General features: G+C 52.3%; 1 protein-coding gene across 2 annotated transcripts in view; it reads right to left on the bottom strand.

Annotated features, from left to right (window-relative positions):
- CHST11 (carbohydrate sulfotransferase 11) overlaps nt 1-24,250 on the bottom strand; it is a 190,134-nt gene that overhangs the window by 81,784 nt on the left and 84,100 nt on the right. For both annotated transcript variants that reach the window (XM_056116940.1, XM_056116948.1), the window contains exon 2: nt 2,362-2,447. In XM_056116940.1, coding sequence (XP_055972915.1) covers nt 2,362-2,447 — 86 coding nt within the window. The remainder of the gene's footprint in view (nt 1-2,361; nt 2,448-24,250) is intronic.

Raw genomic sequence — 24,250 nt, 5'->3', positions numbered from 1 at the left:
GTGTGACCCAAAAAGTCAAAAAAGAAAGAAAGAAAGAAAGAAAAAAGAAAGAAAGAAAGAAAGAGAGAAAGAAAGAGAGAAAGAAAGAGAGAGAGAAAGAAAATGCACGGAGCATGTGGGCCAAGGGAGAGGAACAATGAGCACCAGCCTGGCACCCGGAAAACTTTTGTCAAAGCCGGAGGTGCAGACTAGCTGGGAGAGGGTCTGGGTCCCGAACAAAAGCCCTAAACAGGTACGCTTCAGGCAGACCGGGTTCCAAAGCTCTGAGGGAAAGCAGATGCAGTCGCAAGCCAACAGACAAATCCCTCTGATTGCCCAGAACCGATAAGACTTGGGGTCCTACCAAACTGGAGCCCATTAGGGATACTGTAGCCTGGTGTCCCCAATAAAAAATTGCTAAGCAGCATCGAAGCCAGCAGGAAAATGGCACAATTGGCACAATTTACCTGTCCCTACCCCGCTGCCTCTCGACGGTCTCAACTGGAAGGGACAGCCCTTCCCTGGCACGCAGTAAAGCTACAGATAAAGCAGGTGGCGAAGAAACGGCGTCTGCATCTAACTCCCTGCTGGGTTCAGAAGGCCCAGAATGGAGCCTCGGGGAACTGAGTTTGCAGCAACCCCGGGGCTTCTGACCACATCACACCAGAGCTCCTCTGTGATGGGGAGCATGACTGTGTGTGTGTGTGTGTCTGAGTATGCACATATGTATGCATGGGTGTGCATGTGTGCGTACACGTGTGGTGCATGTGTGGGTGTGCACACGTGCATGCACGTGTGTATTCATGTGTGCCCATGTGGGTATGCAAGTGCATATGGGCATGTGTGTGTGTGCATGTGCATATGTGGTGCGTGCTTTGTGAAGTCGCCTCAGATGCACAAATACAGGTGCCCCTTTCCCAGAGGGAGAACAGACAGGTGAGAGATGGGAGATGTGGGCTCAGCGTGAGTGTGTGTGTGCGTGTGTGTCTGTCTGTCTGTCTGTCCAGAGGGAGGACAGACAGGTGAGAGATGGGAGATGTGGGCTCAGCATGTGTGTGTGTGTGTGTGTGTCTGTCTGTCTGTCCAGAGGGAGGACAGACAGGTGAGAGATGGGAGATGTGGGCTCAGTGTGTGTGTGTGTCTGTCTGTCTGTCTGTCTGTCTGTCTGTCCAGAGGGAGGACAGACAGGTGAGAGGTGGGAGATGTGGGCTCAGCGTGTGTGTGTGTGTGTGTGTGTCTGTCTGTCTGTCTGTCTGTCCAGAGGGAGGACAGACAGGTGAGAGGTGGGAGATGTGGGCTCAGCGTGTGTGTGTGTGTGTGTGTGTCTGTCTGTCTGTCTGTCTGTCCAGAGGGAGGACAGACAGGTGAGAGGTGGGAGATGTGGGCTCAGTGTGTGTGTGCGTGTGTGTGTGTGTGTGTGTGTGTGTCTGTCTGTCTGTCCAGAGGGAGGACAGACAGGTAAGAGATGGGAGATGTGGGCTCAGTGTGTGTGTGTGTGTGTGTGTGTGTGTGTGTGTGTGTGTGTGTCTGTCTGTCTGTCTGTCTGTCCAGAGGGAGGACAGACAGGTGAGAGGTGGGAGATGTAAGCTCAGCAAGCTCTCAGGCCCAAGTCTCAGCCAGGCTTCTGCAAACTCAGCACTGCTGAGGGTAAGCACTACCTTCCCCCACCACATACCTGGGGCCATAGCGCCACGAAATGAAGGAACCGATACAAAAGCTCAAAGACGAGTGCCTCAGCAGGAGCCAGCAGCTACCGAAGCCCGTGGCATCACCATTACATGTTCCTTCCCCCGCTCTTGGTGCTAAGCCCTAACTAACAGTCCCGCAGAAGCCCAGCCCCCAAAACCCATCAAGACCACCAGGCATCAGTCATCACCATGGCAACTGGGCTGCCTCCCTCAGCTCCCAGCTTCCTATAAGTCTGCTTTGCTTCAAGAGACTTTCTCATAACCACTTTCAATTTACTGAGACCATCACTGGCCCCTCCACACGCAACAGGTCTTGCCATACAGGCTCTGAGCTGGAACTCCTGGGGCAACATCACTGGCTTTAAGAACCCCCCCATGGGGGCAGGGTGGCACCTTCACCACACCTGAGCCTTCCCAGAGGCTGCTGAGAGGGAGATGGCAAGGCACCGTGGGCACTTACAGACCCAGCAGTGGTTCCAAAACCCAGGCAGGTTGGAGAGCCTTGCCCACCAGGATGCCAGAGCATCCCTGTGAATTCGAGCATCTCGAACTTTGGGCCCCATTAGACAGAAGAACGCAAGACAGAGAAAACCACCACGGAAGAGGACGAGCCAGACAGAGGGACTGTTGTCTTAAATCCCCCAAGGAGTAGCATTTCTGGGCTTGGGGGTCCCCTCTGCCCCTGGCAGCTTACCTGGGTGGGGTTGTAGAGCTCCTGCAGTGGACTCCGAGAGCCCTTCCGGCAGCAGATGTCCACGCCGAAGGGATTCCTCCGCATGACTGAGGAGAGAAAGCGAAGGCTCATCAGAAACGTACGGTGAGGGGTGGCAGGGTGACAAAGCAAAAGGGCGCCGAGGAGCAAAGGAGGAAGAGTGAAAGCGGCAGAGGTGACTTCCTGCAGGCAAGACCCCATGGATGTCCTGAAACCAATGGCCCTGGGGCCATCTCGTCTACCCCGACCTTCAGGCCACCACTCCGGAAGCATCTAAATATATCAATCAGTGGCTGCTCTGGCCAGAAAGATCTGGGGGGAGGGGGGGGACCAAGATAGCCGCCTAGAGTTCCTTGAAATGAAGCAATCTACAAAAGGGGGCAGTGTGGAATAAAGCTCTACCACCAGTGACAAGCTCAGATTGTATCCATAAGACCCTCTCTTGGTCTAAGGCCCGGCCTCCCCTAGAGCCTCTTGCCAATAGGTCTTCTGTGATAGGTCCCTGCTTATTCACGCATTTCAGGGGGTGTAAAAGTATATCCATCCAATGTAACAGTGAGTGCTCTTGGGAAGAGGTAGAGGCAGCAAGAATTCAAAGTGGTCTTTAACCACTGTTTGAGCGACCCCCAGCAATGTTCAAGGGCTACATGCCACCGCTCTGTGCAGAGGAGTCACCCCCAGCAAGGACCAGGAAGGGCAAGGAACCAAGCCCAGGTCTCCTGAATGCAAAGCAAGGACCCACTCTGTTGGGCTATACCTCCACCCGAGCTTTGTTTTTTAGGGTTTTTTTTTTTTAAATAAAAGAATAGATTTCAATGTTCTGTGACATGAATATTTTAAATGTAAAACACTTGCAGTTCACTTGGAAGTTCCTTTCCAGCCAAATCTCTTGTCAGACACATTTTTCCCAGACCTTTCTGAGATTACTGTTCTACCTTCCATGACAGCTGGTGGAGAACGTTCAAGGTGTGTGTTGGCAAGAGAGGCTGAGGGCACGAAGTCCTCTGGCATGAGCCCATCGGTCCAGTGTTCAATCCTTCAGCTTCTTTTTGTTCTAACTGATGTACTAGGATTTGCAACACTGTTACTGACAGCTTCATTCATCACTCCAACACAGCACTCACCAGCAGAGTGCTCACTTCCCTCAGCAGTGCCCAAGGGACCATCCCTTCAGGCAAGCTCAGATCTCCATTTATGTTGCCTCTGGCCAGCCGTTTGTCCTTAACTATGTATCTTTCTAGAATGAGCCTTCTCAGGTGTAGGATATAATGAGCTGTTGCTCACTTACTACGTATCTCTCTAGAATGAGCCCTCTCTGGTGTAGGATATAACGAAACATAAAGAAAAATAAGATTTTTGGAAGCTGAGGTGATAGCACAGCAGGTAGGGCATTGGCCTTGCACACAGTCAACCGATTCCCAGCATCCCATATGGTTCCCTGAGCACCGCCAAGAGTAATTCCTTGAAATGAAGCAATCCACAAAAGGGGGTGCAAGAGCCAGGAGTAGCCCCTGTGCATCATCAGGTGTGACCCAAAAAGAAAAAAAAAGTTTTAAAATTCAAATATTGGCATGGGGTGGAGAGATGGTACCATGGATGGATAGGGTGCTTGCCTTGCATGCGGCCAGCCCAAGCCCAGTCTCTGGCATCCTATATGATCCCCCAAGAACCACCTGGAGTAATTCCTGTCCACAGAGCCAGGAGTAACCCCTGAGCATCGCCGGATGTGACCCCCCCCAAAAAAAAAATAAAATTCAATACTGGCATAAAGTAGACAGGATGGGGACCAATGATTCTAGATAGAGATGGCATTCACGGATGACAAAAAGGGGGAATTAAGGGCATGCCCCCAAAGGCCCTCAGTGCTGAGAGCCCCATGCATGATCTGCCAAGGGACAAGGATTCTTTGTTCAAGCTCTAGTTCACAAAGGACTCTTGGCCCAGGAAACCTTCACTGATACTGTCTGCACCCAGTGGAGAATCATCCACAGAGGGAGGAAGGGGCAAAGGAAGCAAGTACTTTCTTCTTAAAAAAGAAGAGACTTTTTAAAAATAAATTTTAAAATATATATATATCACTGTGACATAGATTCTTACAAAGCTTTTCATGATTAGGTTTCAGTCATACAGTGTTTTAACACCCATCCCTCCACCAGTGTACATTTTCCAGCACCAGTGTCCCCAGTTTCCCTCCCAACACCCCCCAACTAACACCCCTCCCCTATGCCCCAGCCTGCCTCTATGGCAAGGGCCAGGAGGACTGGTCAATGGTTGGCATCTACCACAAGTGTATGGGAGTGGAAGGTAGGTAAGATAGAGAAGGGATCAGGATGATAATAATTGTTGGAAATGATCACGCTGGACAAGAACTCAGTGTTAAAAGTAGGTAAAGGGATATACATGATTAACCTTTCGGTATCTATAATGTAAACCACAATATGCAAAATGAGAGAGAGAAAAAAAGAGAAAAGGAAGGAGAGAGTGAGAAAAGAGAGATAAGAAGGGAGAGAGAGAACAGGAGGGAGGGAGAGAGAGGGAGAGAGGAGAGAAAAGGAGCGAGAGAGGAGAGAAAAGAAGGGAGGGAGAGAGAAGAGAGAAAAGGTTACAAGGATACAGTTACAAGCTTTCATGTCTGAATTTCAATCATACAATGATCAAACACCCATCCCTCCACTAGTGCACATTCTCCACCACCAATGTCCCCAGTATATCCCCCTTTCCAACCCTTCCCCTGCCTCCATAACAGACAATTTCCCCCATACTTTTCTCTACTCTGGGGCATTATGGTTTGCAATACGCTTACTGAGAGGTTATCACGTTTGGTCCTTTATCTACTTTCAGCACACATCTCCCATCCCGAGCGATCCTTCCAACCATCACTGACTTACTGATCCCTTCTCTATTTCAGCTGTCTTCTCCCCAGCTCATGAGGCAGGCTTCCAGCTATGGAGAAATCTTGCTGGCCCTTGTGTCTACTGTCCTTGGGTGTCAGTTTCTCATTCTGTTACTTTATATTCCGCAAATAAGTACAGTCCTTCTATGTCTGCCCCTCTCTTTCAGTCTCATTTCACTTAGCATGATACTCTTCATGGCCATCCACTTATAAGCAAACTGCATGACTTCATCTCTCCTAACAGCTGCGTAGTATTCCAATGTATAGATGTACCAAAGTTTCTTTAACCAGTTGTCTGTTCTTGGGCACTCAGGTTGTTTCCAAAAGAACTGTCATTTCTGTGAACCTGTAGGCAGCACCTTTTCCCTATCTCCTTCCTCCCAGCACCCTGCACCTTCCCATCCAGCCTCTGGCCTGACGCCACCCCAATGCAGGAGCTGTCAGCAGTGATGGGGGCGTAGCAGGGGGCTTTTGCCAGTCTGGCTTCATGTCAGGACCCTGGCTCCACAGCCGTTTTCAGGGTCAGCAACTATTCTGCCATTTTTTTTTAACTTTTTGGGTGACACCCAGAAATGACGCACAGGGGTTACTCCTGGTTCTGGAATTACTCCTGGCGGTAATTGGGGGACCATATGGGATGCCAGGGATTGAACTCAGGTCAGCCGTGTGCAAGGCAAACGCCCTACCTGCTGTGCTATCGCTCTGTCTGGTCCTACTATTCTGTTTTGGGTGGTCCCCCTGCCCCCCCAACATCCCATAAAATAACGGGAAACAGCCCAGCCTGGGTGCTTATGCCAGAATGGTCAGCCCAGCCCTGCGGAGTGTCCCCACGCCTGCCCAGGTTCGGAGGGACGAGCCTCCCATACACCCCGCATGCCCCTAGCTCTGTTCAGGGAGGAGGCGACGCATCGAGGAACGGCCCCACATCCCTGCATCCGAGCTGGATTCAGCCCGCGTGGAAACACTGCCTCTTTGTTCCTCCACAGCCGCCTGTGGGAGAATTAAAAACCCTCCGGCGTGTTTTCCTTTCATTGATGACTTCATTATTTTCATTTCCACCCCAAGCGAGGTAAGCTGGAAAACGTGTGCGAGGTGTCCTCGGTATACCATGGCACAGGGATGCTCCCAGAGGGGAAACAGCCATGAAAGCGACCAGCCCACGGCGTGAACACATGGCCTGGAGGGACAGCCAGACTCAGTCGCTGACCGCCGAGGCAGAGACCGATTCTCCTGTGGAAGCCACCTGCTTGGATGCGTTAGTTTTTCTAAACCTGGGTCTTTTGAGGTCATGCCCACATGGAGCCTACAGCAGAGGTCCTTGCCCAAGCTGTCTGCCCCCAACACCAGTTCCAGCACCTTCCATGGCACCCCACAACACCCAGGCTTCCCCCCTTCCTCCTTCCCTTCACCTCCTATGCCAATAAGCTGAGCTTCATTTTATTTTGGAGCTCAGTTTTATTTCATTTTTATAAAGTTGTTCACAAATAATTCATTACGTTTAATAGTCAAACACCAATCCCACCACCATCGCACCTTCCTGCCACCCTATTTCAAGTGTTTTCCACCCCAAATCCCAAACCACGTCCCCCAAAGCAGAACCGAAACAATTAATTTTGTGTTGCTTGTTCTGAATAATCTGCCAAAGGGCTGAGCTTCGTTTGCAAAGAGTCTTTTCCTCGCCATAACTCAATTCCTAACACTAAATACAAAACACGTTTGAAGAAGAAATAGGAGCATTTTCAAGATTCTGACCTATTCCAGAGGAACCCACCTCGCAACCCCAATATAAAAAGACCCACTGAGCAAGTGACCTGCCTTGGGAGTCTAAGCAGAAGTTGTCTGCGTTTACCTGGAACACTGCCTTGTCTCAGACAGGAGATCCCCCATCTGGTTGAAGAGTTACACTTAATTGGTGTATCTGTCTGTAAACCAGACAACTAAAGTACTCTGAGGACATTAAGTATATGAGATTTTAAGTGCCATACAGATTGTTAAAAGATGAAGCTTGTTAAAGGGTCAAACGTTCATTGAAGATTACTCCAAATGTGACTGTTAAAATGGCTCGCACTCGTGAACAGAAGAAGACAGGAACAGACAAAAAGGCTGGATGCTGAGATGTATAATTTTAGATATTTAGAAGCTCCTTTGCAGACCCCTCGCACCCTCAATGATACAGAAATGCCCACATTAATAGAGGCCATTAGAGGAATGGGCAAATTTTGCTAGTATAAAAGTGGGCATTCCAGGGCTGGAGCGACAACACAGTGGGCAGGACATTTGCCTTGCATGTGGCTGACCTGGGTTTGATTCTCAGCATCCCATATGGTCCCCCGAGCACCACCAGGAGTAATTCTTGAGTGTATGAGCCAGGAGTAACCCCTGTGCATCAATGGGTGTGACTCCCAAAAAAGTGGGTATTCTGAGCTCGGGGGGGGGGGGGGGGCAGTGCAAGGAGAGTCAACCCTTATCATAAATTCCTGGATCCAATGCCCTGTGAGAAGGACGTGATGTGAGCAGGGAACCTGGGTCGGCCCCAAGAAGTGGCGGGTGTGGTCCCCAGCATGAAAAAGAGATGCCGGCTCTAGCAGATGCGCTGCCCTCACCGCCCCCCTCCACGGAGAAGCCCCTGCCACCACCCAGTGCCTTTCCTCGCCTGCAAAAGAGCTTCTCACTCCGCGCGGCACAGTCTCCCAGGAAGGTTTAGCCATTCACTTCGCCTCGGTGCAGATAATATATTTTCCCCAGAAGTGCATGCCCCTACACGGTCTCCCCTGCAGCGGCTGGTCCACGTCGGAATTTATGACTTGAAGCCGTTTATAGCTGCCGCTGGGGTTCCTCCACGGGTATGAGGGGCTGAGTATGACGACTGCTTGAGACAGAAAATATTCCCAGGAACCTTCATTTCAGCTAATCATGCCTGGCAGGACATTAGTCCCACACCTCCCCGGCCCAGCCATGCCAAGCCTGGAGAATACGGGAAGCGGTTCAGCACCAGTGAGGTGCTCCCCGACAACTCACCTGAGGCTTTACTCCCTCTGGGGACATACAGAGTCTCGGTGAAGATTCAAAGGGACTCTCTCTCATCTCCTGGCTCTCTCACGGCTGACTGGGCAAGAATTGGGGTTTGGGGCAGGCCTCTACGCTGTCTCCTTCCACTCTGAGTTTCCCTCACAGCACCGCTAAACCCACTCCGCTCAGGTCTGGTTAGGGTCCCTCCACCCAGCATGGCAGAACGGGCACTTCTCTAGAAACGGGAGCTTAGCGGGTCCTGTGATTGAAGGATCGGGAATGTGTGCAGCCCTCCAGGGCCTGGGGTCCTTAGAAGAGACAGAGAGACATGGGGAGAGGCCCTGCGTGGGCAGGGCAGTGATGCAGCCACAAGCCAAGGCCTGCTGGGGCCCACAGAAGCTGAGAAGGGGCAGGGGAGGACTTGCCCCAAGAACTTACGGATGGCATGACTGCCTACCCGCACCAATTTCGACTTCTCACCTCCAGAACTCTGGGAATATCATTTCCATTGTCTGGAGCTACTCCGTGGGTGCAGTTTTGTGGCAGCGACCCTACGAGACTTATACACGGGAGCTCCCATTCCATGCCACCTTGACAAGATATTCCATGTCCTGGATTTGGGGCAACAGTGGTAAAATGGGAATAACAGTATGGGGTTGGGTTTGGGGCATAACTGGCCCGTGGTAAGAGCCCAGCAAACTATCATCCTCTACTTCCCCAGAGGTCAGGAGCTACCTTTTTTTTTTTTTAAATCCTCTTCAAGAGAACACCATATGATCCTCTCCGGGTCCCACCAGAAATCTCACTGTTAGAGGCACGATCTATACACAATAATCTGGGCACATGGAATCATCTCATAAATCAGAGAGGAATCTGGTGGCGTCCACTGACAGAAAGAGGTGGTGATGTTCCAGGAGCTCTAACCATGCTGCCCTACACACGCCACTCTAACAGGGCAGTGTAACCATAGAGTTCTAACCATGCGGCTCTAACCCTGCATCCTAACTGGGCATCTCGAAGCATGCATCTCTAACCATGAACCTCTAACCATGCATCTCTAACCATGTGGCTCTAACTGTGCAGCTCTAATGGTGCATCTCTAACCACGGCTTTGTGTGGCTCTGTGTGGCTCTAACGGTGCGGCTCTAACGTGCATCTCTAACAGTCCATCTCTAACCAATGCATCCCTAACCGTGCGGCTCTAACCATACAAGCATCATTCAGTGAGCCGTTGCAGATGCTGCAGTGAGACAGCTGAGCAGACAGGCTGTGTACTTTACGCAGCAAATGCAAGAAGCAGCCCGGCAAGGTGCCCCTGCCACCATCCTCTCCTACACCCAGAGATGAGCTGCCAGCCACCATTCTCCCCTACACGAAAACAAGCTGCCCCTTCCTGGCTCTACCCTACACTAAGATGAGCTTCTCCATCCCCATTCTCCCCTACACCCAAAGACAAGCTGCCCGCCACTATCCTCCCCTACACCCAGAGACCAGCTGCCCACCATCATTCTCCCCTACACCCAGCGACAAGCTGCCCTAACACCATCCTTCCCCTATACCCAGAGACCAGCTGCCTGCCACCATTCTCCCCTACACGGAAACAAGCTGCCCCATGCCCACTACCCCCTACACTGAGATGAGCTGCTCCATCCCCATTCTCCCCTATACATAGAGACAAGCTGCCCGCCACCATTCTCCCCTACACCCAAAGACAAACGGCCCGCCACCATTCTCCCCTACACAGAAATAAGCTGCCCCGCCCCCACTCCCCCCTACACTGAGACGAGCTTCTCCATCCCCATTCTCCCTTATACCCAGAGATCAGCTGCCCACCATCATCCTCCCCTACACCCAGAGACAAGCTGCCCCACCACCATTCTCCCCTACCCACAGAGACCAGCTGCCCCAGCAAGGAACAGAGTCGTCCAAGGCAGCCAGCCAGCCACACTTCATTCCCGTGTCTGAATGAGTTGAAAATGGAAATCATCTTTTTAATTGTTCATTTGTATTATTTTTCTTCTGACAGGCTTCTGGCACACAATATAAACAGAGAGGAGAACACAGATTTTAAAAAGTCTCCCCACACGCCCAACATCCCTAGAGCCGTGAAGATGTTTATAGCCTTGGGCTCCAGCAACCTCCCTCTGGGGAAAATCCACCAAGGGAAAACTCAACAGAAGCGACAAAGATTTATGCAGAAAGATGTTTACTATAATATTTCCCTTCCAGTGGCCAAAAAGGGCGGGGGAGCGAGAATCCCTCAAAGATGTTTAGGGAGAGAGGGATGAGGTTAAAGGGATTGGACAGGGAGTAGGGTGCTTGCCTTGGACGCGGCCGACCCGGGTTAGATCCCTGGCACCTTCTAGAGTTCCCTGGACACCACCAGGAGGAATGCTTCAGTACAGAGCCAGGAGCAATCACTGAGCACTGCCAGGTGTGGCCCAAAAATAAAAGATAGAGAGAGAAATCAGAGTTCTCAGGTAGATCACTAATAAATCAGAATACATGAACTATTCCAAATATGACTGCTATTAAAGGCAACACTGTGAAGACATACAAAAGGGATTTAGTTCAAAACATTATGAGGCTCAGACTCTGGGACTCTGGACACTCTCTCTCTCTCTCTCTCTCTCTCTCTCTCTCTATATATATATATATATATTTATATATTGGGCTGGAGAGAGAGCACAGCAGGTAGGGCATTTGCCTTGCACACGGCTGACCCAGGTTCGTTTCCCCCGCCCCTCTCGGAGAGCCCAGCAAGCTACCGAGAGTATCTCACCTCACGGCAAAGCTTGGCAAGCTACCCATGATGTACTCAATATGCCGAAAACAGTAACAGCAAGTCTCACAATGGAGACGTTCCTGGGCCCACTCGAGCAAATTGATGAACAATGGGAGAACAGTGACAGTGATATATATATATATATATATATATATATATATATATAATTTGGAGTGCCCAAGAGATAGTACAGTGGGTAGGGTGCTTGCCTTGCACAGTGCCAATCAGGGTTTGATCCCTAGAGATGCAAATGGTCCCCCGAGCAGCATCAGGAGTCATTTCTGAGCACAGAGCCAGGAGTAAACCCTGATTGCTGCCAGGTGTGACCCAAAAGGAGAAACAAAACAAAACAAAAAAATCATCATGCAGATGAAGGCTTAGAAAACAGAGTTTGCATCTGTACCAAGCAACATTTTCTAACCAAAGACAAGAAATGCGATGGAGTCAGAGAGACAGTCCAGCAGGCAGCTGCTTGCCTTGCACGTGGTCAACCTGGATGTGATCCCCAGCATCCGATACGGTCCCCAGAGCCCTGCAGAGAGTGATCCCGGGCACAAAACCAGTAGTTAAGGCCTGAGTACTACTGGGTGTGGCTCAAAATCAAACCAATGATAAAAGACCTGAGACAGGTCAAGGAGATGCCTTGGAATGCAGGAAGCCAGCTCGACTCCAGGCCCCAGCTCAGGGGAACCAGGTCCCCCATGTACCCCTGGGTGTGCCCCCTGCCTCAAGAAAAGAACAAAAGGGCAAAGACACAAACAGAAAGATCTCCCTGTTTGGGTCAGGCTCATCTCAACAAACCAGCCGAGCCCAGCTTCTTACACTGCCGTTGCGACCCCACACAGAGACGGGTAACTGAATGTGGGTGCAGAGGAAAATTCAACAGAAAAGGTTTCCTGAACACACAACCACCAAAAATCAACTGTAACACACATCTGAGGAGTTTCTAGCAGTGCTCACCTGGCTGCATTTCTCGGGTCAGGGTTCAAGGCTTGCACTGGATCGGAATTTGAGGATTGGGGAGGGTCAGGGCTCGAGGACTGAACTAGGCCAGGGGCCAAAGATTGGACTGGGTCAGGGTTTGAGGACTGGGTTGGGTCAGGGTTCATGGATCGGGCTGGGTCAGGGTTCGAGGATCAGGCTGGGTAAGAGTTTGAGGGTTGAGCTAGGTCAGGGTTCCAGGACTGAGCTGGGTTCAGGGTTTGAGGATTGAGCTGGGTCAAGGTTCAAGGACTGGACTGGGTCAATGTTCATGGGCCGGGCTGGATCAGGGTTTGAGGACTATGAGGGCCTAGGAATCTAAAGAGGGTTGCAGTGCTGGGCTGAGTCCCAGAGCAGCAGGAGCCTAGGGGAGGGACCATCCAGGACCATCCCGTGGGCGAATGGGAGCAGGGAGCCTCCAGAGCCCCGTCTTTCAATGAAGGAGTTGCTCCAGGCAGGGGCCAATCCCGGACATGTCCGCCTGTGGGTCTGAGCCCTCCTCTCCACTGCCGGGCGGCTCCCCAGGTCCCCCGAAAAGGCCGACTACTGTGGGTTTCCTCGGAGCACGGTAACCGTGGTGATACATCCATGGGCACCCACCAGTGGGAACCGGTCATGAGTGAGTGCTGCCACAGTCACGTGAGATGCGTTCACGTGACCATCTGTGGAACCTGCATGGACCCACGATACCACCATCTCCTCTTAGATATAAAAAGGCCCATTTGTTGGGTTTTCGGGCAGAATGGTCTGGAGTTGGCCCGAGCCCCAAGCGTGGGCTGACTTCCACACACCTCTGAGGAGAACTTGGATTCTCCACAGAGGAGCCCTCTATTCTAGCTGTGGAACCAGGCGTGGCAGGGCAAGTTGCCCTTGGCACTGGCCAGACAATGAAATCATCGTCCTGCCTGGCCCTGAAATAGAAAAGGAGCATTAAGTGGGGCTCCCTGCCCCCCTCCAACCGCCTAAGGAGGCAGAACAAGTTGATTCTAAGAAAGCCAGAGGTTGGGTACAGCAGGCAGAGCATCTCTCTTGCATTCAGCCAACTTGGGTTCCCTCTAAATGCTCCCTCGAGCACCGCCAGGAGTGAGCCTTGAGCACAGAGTCAGCAGTAAGCCCTGAGCATCGCTGGGTGTGGCCCCAAAACAAAACAAAAAGAGATTGAGAACTGGAGAGTTAGTATGGGATTAAGGCATCCACAGCCAATCCCAGTTTAATCCCTATTACCACATACGGACCCTGGAGCATAGAGATCCCTGAGCACTGCTAAGCGTGACCCTAAGCCCCAAGAACTAACAGCAAAAGGAAGTCAGAAGTAGGCTGCTCGTTGACTGCACGCAAAATAATGCAGCTTCTGAAAACTGTCAGCATCGAATGTGCTGTGCATGCAGCAAAAGGAATGTCTTTCATGTCTAGAACTCTACCTCCAGCAATGATTCAAATAGTACCTTCCATGGAATATATATTTTAAGTCAGTTTTTCTTAAAGATATTTTAAAAAAAAAAAGATTCAGCTGCTGGGGCTTGGAGAGATAGTATAGTACAGTGGGCAGGGCATGTGCCTTGCATGCGGCTGACCCATGTTCGATTCCCGGCATCGCATATGGTCCCCTGAGCACCGCCAGGAGTGATTCCTCAGTGCAGTCAGGAGTAACCCCGGAACTTTGCCAGTTGCGACTTAAAAGTTAAATAAATCACAACATTCAGCTGCTGTCTTCCAAGACACACCTAGTCAGAGGCACACCTAGGCAGGAGCCACCTGGATAACATCCCCAAACATCACAGCCCCAAGGCCACTGTTGCCATGGCCCTGGTTTGAGAGTCACACCTGAGAGTGACCCGTGGGCCACCCAGCTTCTGGTACTGGGTCCCAACGCTCTTCCGCAGCACTGGGGCTGACTCAGTACTGACCCGGGTTCCCAAGATCCACGTGCTGATGCCACGGGCCTCTCAAAGCCCAGGAATCTGCCCTTGGAAGGGCACCCTGGTCATCTGAGTGTGTCCAAGGGCTGGAAAGCTGAGCTGGGCAGAAGTGGACCCTATAAGCCCTGCATGGATGCTAGAAACATCTGGAAGGTGTGGCCCCGGAGGTGGGGGTGGGGGTGGGGGCAGGTAGCTACTCCCGACTCCCACTTTCTCTCCCTCTCTGAGGAGCCCTGGGACCCAGCTGGGCCGAGGCCACAGCGGGTGGAGGGAGGTTCTATAGCCCTTCCCACCACTTGTAGGTCACAGAAATACAGAGCAGTGGGTACCACACACTTCCCAGCACTCGCCTCCCGCTCTGTGAAACGGCCCGAACATCCCACCCAGGTTCCTGCTGGCGACTGCTGCAGCAGGAAGGTCGGCCCCCGGCCCCTAACCTCAGGCCAGCCCTGACACCCCCCATCTCAGTCCAGATCCCCAGCCCCCAATCTCAGGCCAGCCCCAGATCCCTGATTGCAAGCCCTTGCTTGAGCTCTTTACTTTGCTCTCTGGGCCTGGCCTGAAGGTAGAAGGGAGGGAGAGAGGAAGGGCATCCTGTCTCAGTCACACCTCCCAATAGCGGCCACCCGGAAGTCCAATGCTGCTTGCGTCCAGTGTTGCAGGTACCACTAGCCAGGGCCACACCTGGAGGACGTCAGCAGTGGCCAGGGTGACGCTCAGAGGGCCTCGGGGCCGTGTGCATCGCAGGTGGGTTCCCGGTGAGTAGGGAGCTATTCCTCCAGCCCCGTCCCTCTGAGACCGTTGCATGAGTGTCTCTGAGCACCGACTTTCCCTGGACAGGCTGCTCCTCATGCCGGCTGCACGCTCAGAGGTGACCAGCACCACCTCCCTGTCATAGCTGCAGCCCAATATGACACCTGGGGCTTTTCCTTTCTCCCCAACCCGGAAGCGCCCAAACTTAGTGGCCTCTGAATCCTTTGCAGAGGAAGGACACTCCCCACCCTGACCCCAGAACCCGCCTCTTGAAGCAAACAATCAGAAAGCACCCCCGATCACAAGATGCTATGCTACCCCCCACTCTCGATGGTTCCAGCGTGTCCACACTCCCTCTCCTCCCCACTTTGGGACTCTCCCCTCCAGCCCTGCAGTTACACCGTCAGGAGCCATCATACCACCCAGAGATTAGGAGCCCGAATGTTCTAGAATCACACAAGCTCTGGCATTGACCTCATGAGTCGCTTCCTCCCACGCGATCCTCAGCAAACCACAAGCTTCTGAGAAAACCACCCAAGTGGCCTTTTCTAGAATATCCACACACCGGATATTCTCCAAGACAGATCCCAAAACCTGGGTCTATCTGTGAACGCTTGCAGCCAGGCACAGAGTGGGCATTCGGTAAACATGATGGTTCTGTGCTTTATTTGGGGTTCACCATACCCCGTGGTGCTCAGGGATCACGGCTAATAGTACACAGGGAATCCTGCTTCAGCAGGAATCCCACCAATCCTCCTCGCATGGAAAGCAGGCACCCAGCCTACTGAGCTCTCTCACCAGCCCCTCGAAAAATATTCTGAATAATACCAGGCATCCAAGGGCTCCGTGCATCAAGAATTTACACTCCTAAATACATATGCACCTAATGAAGGGCCATCAAAATATTTCAAGCCAGGATCAGAGCAATAGGACTGTGGGTAGGGCACTTGCCTTGCACCTGAGCCCTCCAAGAGTGATCCCTGAAAAAGGAGAGAGAGAACAAAAGGGAATGCCCTGCCACAGAGGCAGGGTGGGGTGGGGGGATGGGGGAGTGGGAGGGATACTGGGATCCGTGGTGGTGGGAAATGGGCACTGGTGGAAAGATGGGTATTTGATCATTGTATAATTGAAACCCAGGCACAAAAATTTGTAAGTCTACAACTGTACCTCATGGTGTCTTACTAATAAAAATTAAAAAAAAAAAAAAAAGAGAGTGAGTGATCCCTGAGTTCAGAGGCAGAATTAAACCCTGAATGTGGACAGGTGTGGCCCCCAAACAAAATAAGCAAAAAATTTGAACTACTAAGGGACCCCAAAGAAGGCGGTGCTGGCAACACGCAGCAGTAGGAGCCCTTTCATCATGCTGGCCAACAAGGCCAACATTCAAGGAGGAAACACTGGCCTTGAAAGAGATGGAAGAGATGGGCCTGGCAGAAAGACAAAGTAGGGCCCTGCATGTCCCCACCCCCCACCCCGCCCAAACACCGCATTCACATTCCTCTCCGGCGCACACCAGATATTCTCCAAGACAGATCACAGAACCTGGGTCTATTTTTGCTGGATCATAAAAATAATCAAGAGGACAGAAATCGTATCGAGTGCCCGCTCAGCCCGCAATGCCTGGAAAACAGAAATGAATCATCACGAACAGGAAAGGGAAGGGGTGGAGGAGAGAGGAGGCGACTCAAATACTTGGAAATTAGATAAATAAGTAAGACTTCTCTGAGTAAAAAATAAATAAATAAAACCAAGGAGGGCAAGAAGGTGGAAGGTGAACAGTCATGGTGATAAAAGTACAAATAAAAACTGATCACTGTCATTGTCCGGAGACCGAGGGTCACCTCCTCCTGGCTCTCACGGTGCATGGACCCACTTCCTCATCTCACTTCCCGAATGGGCTCACTGCCGAGGGTGGGGGAGATGCGTCGGGCCCTCGAGCCTCACAGACTGAGCACTTGGGACCAGCCGCAGTGGGACCATCCTCCCGAAAGCGTGTCCCCAGAGGGGAAGCAGCCTCCCTGCAGACCCCTCCCACCCCACGCCCAACACTCAGCACATCTGGAAGGAAGCCAAGGCTTGGGGCATCCTTCTGAGGGTGTCCCTTGCCCGTGACTCATTTTCAGGTGTGTTGAGACAAGTGTCACAGCAGCGAAAGGGAGCAGTGGGGGAGTACGGGGGGAGGGGGGAACCCAGTGGGGATGGAGGACTTCCGGGCCGGGGAGGGCTCACAGATGGCCAATGCGCATTGCTGCACACCTACCCACCCGAGGGCGAGGCTTGTTAAATGTGAAAAATGAGTCAACTTTTCCTCAGTGACAACAAAAGCCCCCAAGACAGGAGGGAGAGAGGCATAAACAGGGTGTGGGTGAGGGAGAGAAAGGGGTCACCTGAGCCCCACACTGGGGGAAACTTACACCCTTCAGGAGGAAATGGGGAGCTGTGAGCAGCTGAATGGACGGGGTAGGGGTAACCAGCCACAACCCTCCCCCCAAGTCAGGAGGACCAGCCTCCCCTTCGTGCTCCTTTCAACTCTATCTGTCTATCTGTCTGTCTGTCTGTCTGGTCCTGGGTTTCGTGACTTGACCAGGCTCCAACAGCCGAGAACTTTGTCACCAAGGCTGTTCCTCTGCGACCATATCGTAGTCCTCTGCCAACTGTGAACTGAGACGATGAGGTCGATCACAGCAGCCACCCCCAGGCACTCGGGGGGTTGGGGGGGTTTCTGCACCACATGCTCCTCAGGAGTGCCCTGATAAGATCCTCAGCACCCTCGCCTGTCGTGCCAGGATCCAACCTCCAACAGCCCAGGGGCTGGGCTGGGCATCTTGGTGGCAACCCAAGAATCTGGTCCCCAATGTCTGGCCTGGAATCTCCCACTTGACCCAACTACTGAAGCCTGCTCCCGTGCCAAAGAGACGGGCCCCTCCAAGAGTGGGCAGGTCACGGACAGAGCCACGTGGCACTTAGGCTGAGCATGGCGCAGGCCAGGTCCGGGTACGAGCTGCTTGAAAATCCTCAGGGGAGCTTCTCCATGGGTCAGGGGAAGGGGGACCCTCCAGGGTGCAGATCTCTCAGCACCCTTGGTCACAGGCCTTTTGCCCACTCAAGAGTGTCTTGAGACTCGGATGCGGGTCTGATGCTGCAGCCCAGCGGTGATATAGCACCTCACAGGGCGTTCTCAGTCCCGCTGAACCCTTTGAGACAGAATAACCCCATGGAGAAACGGGTCTTACTTTGACTTATTGTTTTACTTGGACGTGTGGGACATGGAAGCAAACCCTCAGGCTTAACTTTGAACTCTTCTACCACCTGAATCTCCAGCCTGGGACGGGTTGGTACTGAACCCGCCAGGGCTCCTGGGCATTTTCATCTGTAAAATGGGAACAGGGGTAGAATTTTCTTCTCTGGGCTATGAACAATTGTGAGATCACTTGAAAGAGTGCCTGACCCATTTTTTAAAAAATAACTCACTAAGTACCTAACAATCACACATAGACTAATACTGTGTTATATTATTCACTATCTAATGTCACACTGTGTCATCGATGAAATAAATATATAAATGTCATGGTCACAGTCACGGTCCTCCCGTTATTCATCGATTTGCTTGAGCGGGCCCAGTAATGTCTCCATTGTGAGACTTGTTGTTACTGTGTTTGGCATATTGAATACATCACAGGGAGCTCACCAGGCTTTGCTGTGAGGGCGAGATACTCTCGGTAGCTTGCCAGGTTCTCCAAGAGGGGTGGAGGAATTGAACCCGGCTCGACCAGGCCGGCTGCACACAAGGCAAATGCCCTACCACTGTTTTATAATTTTATACTGCTAAACATATAAATGCATTTTATAATAAAGTGACATTTATAAATATAAATCCCATAACTGGTTCTACTATATAGTGCATTGATATATAAATAATAAGAATACGTGATTAATAGTATTGATAACAGAATTGCTGATATTAATACCTAATAAATATACATGGCCTGGGCCGGTTCACCCCTCCTTAGGCAACCTGGTGGTCCTCCGCTCCCAGAGGGTCATCCTATTGATGCCGAACTTAGTGCGGACACCCGATCGGCATAGCGCACTACAGCCCAGAACTCCTGGACTCAGGACTCAGGGCTGGAGCGATAGCACAGAGGTAGGGCGTTTGCCTTGCACGCAGCCAACATGGCCGACCCGAGTTCTATTCCTCCGCCCCTCTCAGAGAGCCCGGCAAGCTACCGAGAGTATCTCGCCCGCACGGCAGAGCCTGGCAAGCTACCTGTGACGTATTCAATATGCCAAACACAGTAACAAGAAGTCTCATGATGGAGACGTTACTGGGCCCACTCGAGCAAATCAATGAACAACGGGAGGACCGTGACCCTTACCGTGAAATATACATGCACCCATAAGACAGCATTGTGTGTGTGTAGATGACAGGCTTTCATCAAAAACCTCTCCCAAGTTTCCCACTCTTTTTTTTGTTTTGGTTTTAGGGCCACGCCCAGAGGCGCTCCGGGGTTACTGCTGGCTCTGCACTCAGGGCTCAGTCCTGGCAGACTCAAGAGACCCTCTGGGATGCTGGGGATCGAACCCAGGTCAGCAGCATGCAAGGCAAGCACCCTACCCACTATGCTATGGCTCCGGCCCCCAGTTCCAGCCCTTTTCTAGGTAGAAAGGCAGCCCGAGTCCTAGGGAACAGCCCAGGAAAGCCACTTCCTGCTCCCACCTAGCTGCCCCTTAGCTGCTGTGCGACCCAGGGCACAGTTCCTTAGCCTCCAGAGGATCTCATCTCTTTCTCTGCAAAACACAGCAAGCGCTGCCTTCAAGCTGAAGCGAGTTAATCAGTGCAAAACGCAGCCTTCTAAGTACAGCAAGTCAGACAGTTGGGCTGTGTCGGATTTATGGAGAGGTCCCATCAGCAACTCCCACGGTCACATTTGTAAAATGTCAAGATGATCTTCAAATTCCCAGGAAGCCAGAAGGTTGCCAGCCATCAGCCACCCTGTCCTAACTCTGTTCCAAGAGGCAGCTAGTTCATCCATGCCAGTTCATGAGTGAGAGAACTGCACGCCGATTGCCACTGGCCAGGCTTGCACCTCCAATATCCTGCACGCTTTTCAGAGGTTTGTGTTGGTTGATTTGGGTTGTTCCCAGATCTCCTGCGTGCATGACACAAGTTACTGCCGAGTCACACCCCCAGCCCCAGCCTGAAGGGTTTCTGTTGTTCACTGTCTGCTTAAAAGATCACACCCGACAATGTTCAGAGGCTCTTTCCAGCTCAAGGTTTAGGGGACGGTCACGGAGATGCTCAGGGATCCAACCCGACACTCCTATGTGCAAAATAGGTGCTCCAGCCCTTTGAAATCGCTCCCTAGCTGCAGTTCCCTTGGGCCCCATCTTGCGGCAGGGCGGGGAGCTGAGGGGCAACACAGGGTAACAGAGAGGGAGCAGTCAATTTGCTTGGTGTTACAACAATTCCCAGACAGTTGCTGGACACACCTGCATGGCATTTGGGCTGTTCCCAGGCAGTTGCCTTGATGTAGGCAGGCAGGCAGATGGGAAAGGCCCCTTCCCCAGGCAACGACAGTAAATTTTCTGGGAAGTAATAGCCCTGAAGTTGCGAAGGCCAATTTGCAGAAAACAGGAACTAAGGCCTGATAAGACCTTCACCTGGCGCCAGCAACAGACCCAGAGAAGCTCCAACAGAAACAAAAGGCCAGGAAAGAAATTTCAAAGACTATCACCACTCCCAACCCTAGCCCCCTTGGAAACCCCTTAGCAATGGACTTTACCTTAGGTTGAAGCCCCGCGTGGGAAAAACCCTATAAAAGCCACCTTGAACAAAGGAAGGGCGCGCATATGCCGCCCGAGCCCATGTGCAGCTTGTGCCCACGTGGCTGAACACATGTGGTGCCCGCATCTCCCCACTTGAGGTGTGTACTTTCCTATCTAATACTAGGATGTGTGGAGAAGCCTGTTCATTCTCTTGTGTGTGTTACTCACCACTCTCTCCCACTCTTCTCCCTTCTCCCCTTCAAAAAACCTCCAAACAAAATCTGTTTCGCTTCACTGCTCCTCTACTCCTGAAATTCTTTACTGCGAGATGAGACAAGAACCCAGTAAGTAACCCTGGGTCCTGGGTGGCAGAGGTGGATGGGGAGAAAGTGACCGTCTTTCTCCTCCCCGCTTCACATAAGCCACTACTGGAGTCCACCGACATCAGCCAGACACACCTGCATGGCACCGCGGCTGTTCCCGGGCAGTCACCGAACAGCAGGAAAGCCACATCAACTGCAGCAAGAGCAGAGCCCGGCTCCTCTCTCCAGACAAAGCACCCAAACTCCCAGGAGGCTTCAAGGCAAGGAGATCCCAATCCTAAGGGGCAACCCATCCTGTGCATGCAGGCATGCACATACGAGCACGCACACTCACATACACACACACACACACACACACACACATGCACACTAACACACTAACACACTAACACACTAACACACTGGCCCTTCCTGCAGTGTCAGGCCCCAGGAAGCCATAGTACACAACCAGCATGGGCCTCTAAACCTCCCACACAGCTCCCAGGAAGCCCTGCAGGCTCCATGCCTTGGGCAGGGGCTGGGCAAAGCCCAAAGGGTCACTGGGGCTAGTTATGGGGCTTGAGTCACTGACCAAGTAGGTACAAGGCTTAGGGTTTGATTCCTGACAGCATACTCGTGTGTGTGTGTGTGTGTGTGTGTGTGTGTGTGTGTGAGAGAGAGAGAGAGAGAGAGAGAGAGAGAGAGTGCGCATGCGTGCACACACACCGCCTCTCTTTTCCCCCAACCCCTCTAACCCCCCAACCCCAGCCACCTAGCACTACAGGGTGTGCCTTCTATTAAAAAAAAAAGGCAATAACAACATCACAAGAAGGCACATGGAAATGTCTCTCAGAGCCAGAACAATACAACTCAAGACAGTGTGTGATAACAGCAAGTCAACCAGAGGCACAAAGGCATGGGTGGGCGGGGGTGGGGCATCCCGGAAGGGGGAGACGGAGGATAAAAGCCACCAGAAGAGGCCACGGGGGAGACTTGTAGTGACACAAGCCCCAGGGACCAGCTACCTCAAACACACCCGCTGAGAACACAGTTTCCTGCCTTCGAAGAAAGGCCCAAGTCTGCCAGATCTGATGGGCTCCCTCTGCGTTTCATCGCCACACGTCCCGCCTTCCTGGAACTGGGCCTGCCATGTGGCCGCGGGAGCCCTGTGGCTCAGCCTCCCAGAGATGCTGACGCTGAGAGTGGGCTGCTGAAGTGACAGTGCTCTGGATTCTCCAGAGACGTGTGTCAGCCTGCCTCTGTGAGCTGGGTCCTGGTGCAAAAGCTCAGGACTGGGGGCGGGCATGGGGGTAGAGGGAGGAAGCACAGAGGGGGTGTGTTTAAGCTTCACCTGCATGCTCGTGAACCTGTGTGTGTTCTGTCTAGGAACTGCATGCATGGGGATGGATGTGCACATTCAGGTACATAACATGTGCGTGCACTCTGTGTGTGAACATACATTGTGTGTGTGCATAGGTATGTTCTGGTCCACCAAATAAGAAGTTTGTAGTTTGTTGGGATAGAGCAGGGACCATCATGACAAAGATAGTTGGAAATGATTGCTCTGCATAGGAACTGCATGCTAAAAGCAGGCAAAGGAACAAACACAATAAACTTGTACTTGTACTTGTATTGCAAACCATAATGTTCCAGAGTGGGGAGGGAGAGAGAGACTGAGAGACAGAGACAGAGACAGAGACAGAGAGGAGGGGGAGAAAAGGAAAGTGCTTGCCATAGAGGCAGGCTGTGGGGAGGGTGGAGGGAGGGAAATTGGGGGCATTGGTGGTGGGAAATGTACACTGGTGGAGGAATGGGTGTCGGAACACTGTATGACTGAAACCCCACCTTGAACAGCTTTGTAACTATGTATCTCACAGTGATTCAATGCAAGGTAGCACTGTAGCACTATCTTCCCGTCTTTCATCGATTTGCTCCAATAACATCTCCATTGTGAGACTTGTTGTTACTGTGTTTGGCATATCAAACAGGCCACGGGAGCTTGCCAGGCTTTGCTGTGTGGGCGGGATACTCTCAGTAGCTTGCCGGGCTCTCCGAGAGGGACAGAGGAATCGAACCCGGGTCGGCCATGTGCAAGGCAAATGCCCTACCCACTGTGCTATCGCTCCAGCCCCACAGTGATTCAATAAAAAAAAAAAAAATCACAAAATTAAAATTAAAAAAAAAAAGAAAGGAAGCCTGCCCTGAGCTGAATTCTGCAAAGCTCTGGCTCTCTCCTGTGCCACAGCAGAGGTAAAGGCCTTCCAGGCTGTACTGCTGAGTGCTGACTCGGAGGCTCGATGCTGGCTCGTGAGAAAAGTGCTGAGATCCACTGTTGATGTCTGTCACGGCCACGCTTAAGGGGGACAGGAAGTGTGTGAGCTGGTGGGCTCCAAGGTCCCCCGCTAAGGATTCTTAGACCATGGATGATCACCGGCAGAAAGAAGCTCACCTTGCATGCAGCTAGAGCGGGTTCAGTCCTCGGCACCCCTTAGGGTCCCTCAGCACAGCCAGATGTGAGTCCTGAGCACAGAGCCAGGAGTAAGCCCTGAGCACAGCATGGTGTGGCCCAAGATGAAAGTAAAAGAAGAAGAAGGGAAAGGAGTTCTGGGCCGGAGCAACAGCAGAGCGGGTAGCGCGTTTGCCTTGCACGCGGCCAACCTGGGTTCAATTCCCAGCATCTCATATGGTCCCCCCGAGCACGGCCAGGAGTAATTCCTGAGTGCAGAGTCAGGAGGAACCCCTGTGCATTGTCGAGTATGACCCAAAAAAAGCAAAAAAAAAAAGGAGACAGAAGTTCAGTGAAAGGGCAGCTAAGTGAAAGGCTCTGAGCACTGAGTGAGGAAAGCCCACTTGGGGGCTCAAAGTCCACCCTTAGCCACAGAGGAATGAGGCTGTCCGGGTGGGGACATCCCTGCCGGCCATGGCCCCACCCCACTCGCTAGGGTGAGTCACTGGGCGCCCCCTCTCCCCCCATCCCGCAGCCCCTCCACAGACCTGGAGGGAGACAGAATGGTGCCCACATTTCCACACATCTTTAGGCGCAGCTGTCGAGGTAATAATAATAACTTCGGGGAGAGTCTAAAGTTATTCCTTTCACAAGCAGCTCCTGATCTATGCACAGCAGCCCCGCTCCAGTCCACGGCAGGAAGGGAGCCAGTGAGGGGACTCTCACACAGTGGCAAGAGTGACATCCCCGGGCCGGAGCAGGAAGAGAGAGAGAGAGAAAAGACAATGACAAGGACCGGGATGCCTCAGCCCTGTGTGCGAGCGATGTTCTGATCCCCCCTGACTCGGCGGGGAGGTCACACAGCCGAGCCCTGTCCTGTTCTGCCAGGTTTGGGGCAGGGGGGTGGGGGGGAGGCCAGACCTTGCTGCTCTGGGTTCTGTTCAGGGCTCTGCACTGTGTCAGGGATCGAACCTGTGGTTCCTGCCTGCAAAGCCCGCGGAGCATGGTGACAGGCAC

The sequence above is a fragment of the Sorex fumeus genome, unplaced genomic scaffold (assembly GCF_029834395.1).
Source record: "Sorex fumeus unplaced genomic scaffold, SorFum_2.1 ptg000003l, whole genome shotgun sequence".
Taxonomy (NCBI): domain Eukaryota; kingdom Metazoa; phylum Chordata; class Mammalia; order Eulipotyphla; family Soricidae; genus Sorex; species Sorex fumeus.
Note: the sequence above shows the minus strand (reverse complement) of the source record. Positions and strands in the feature narration are given on the sequence as shown.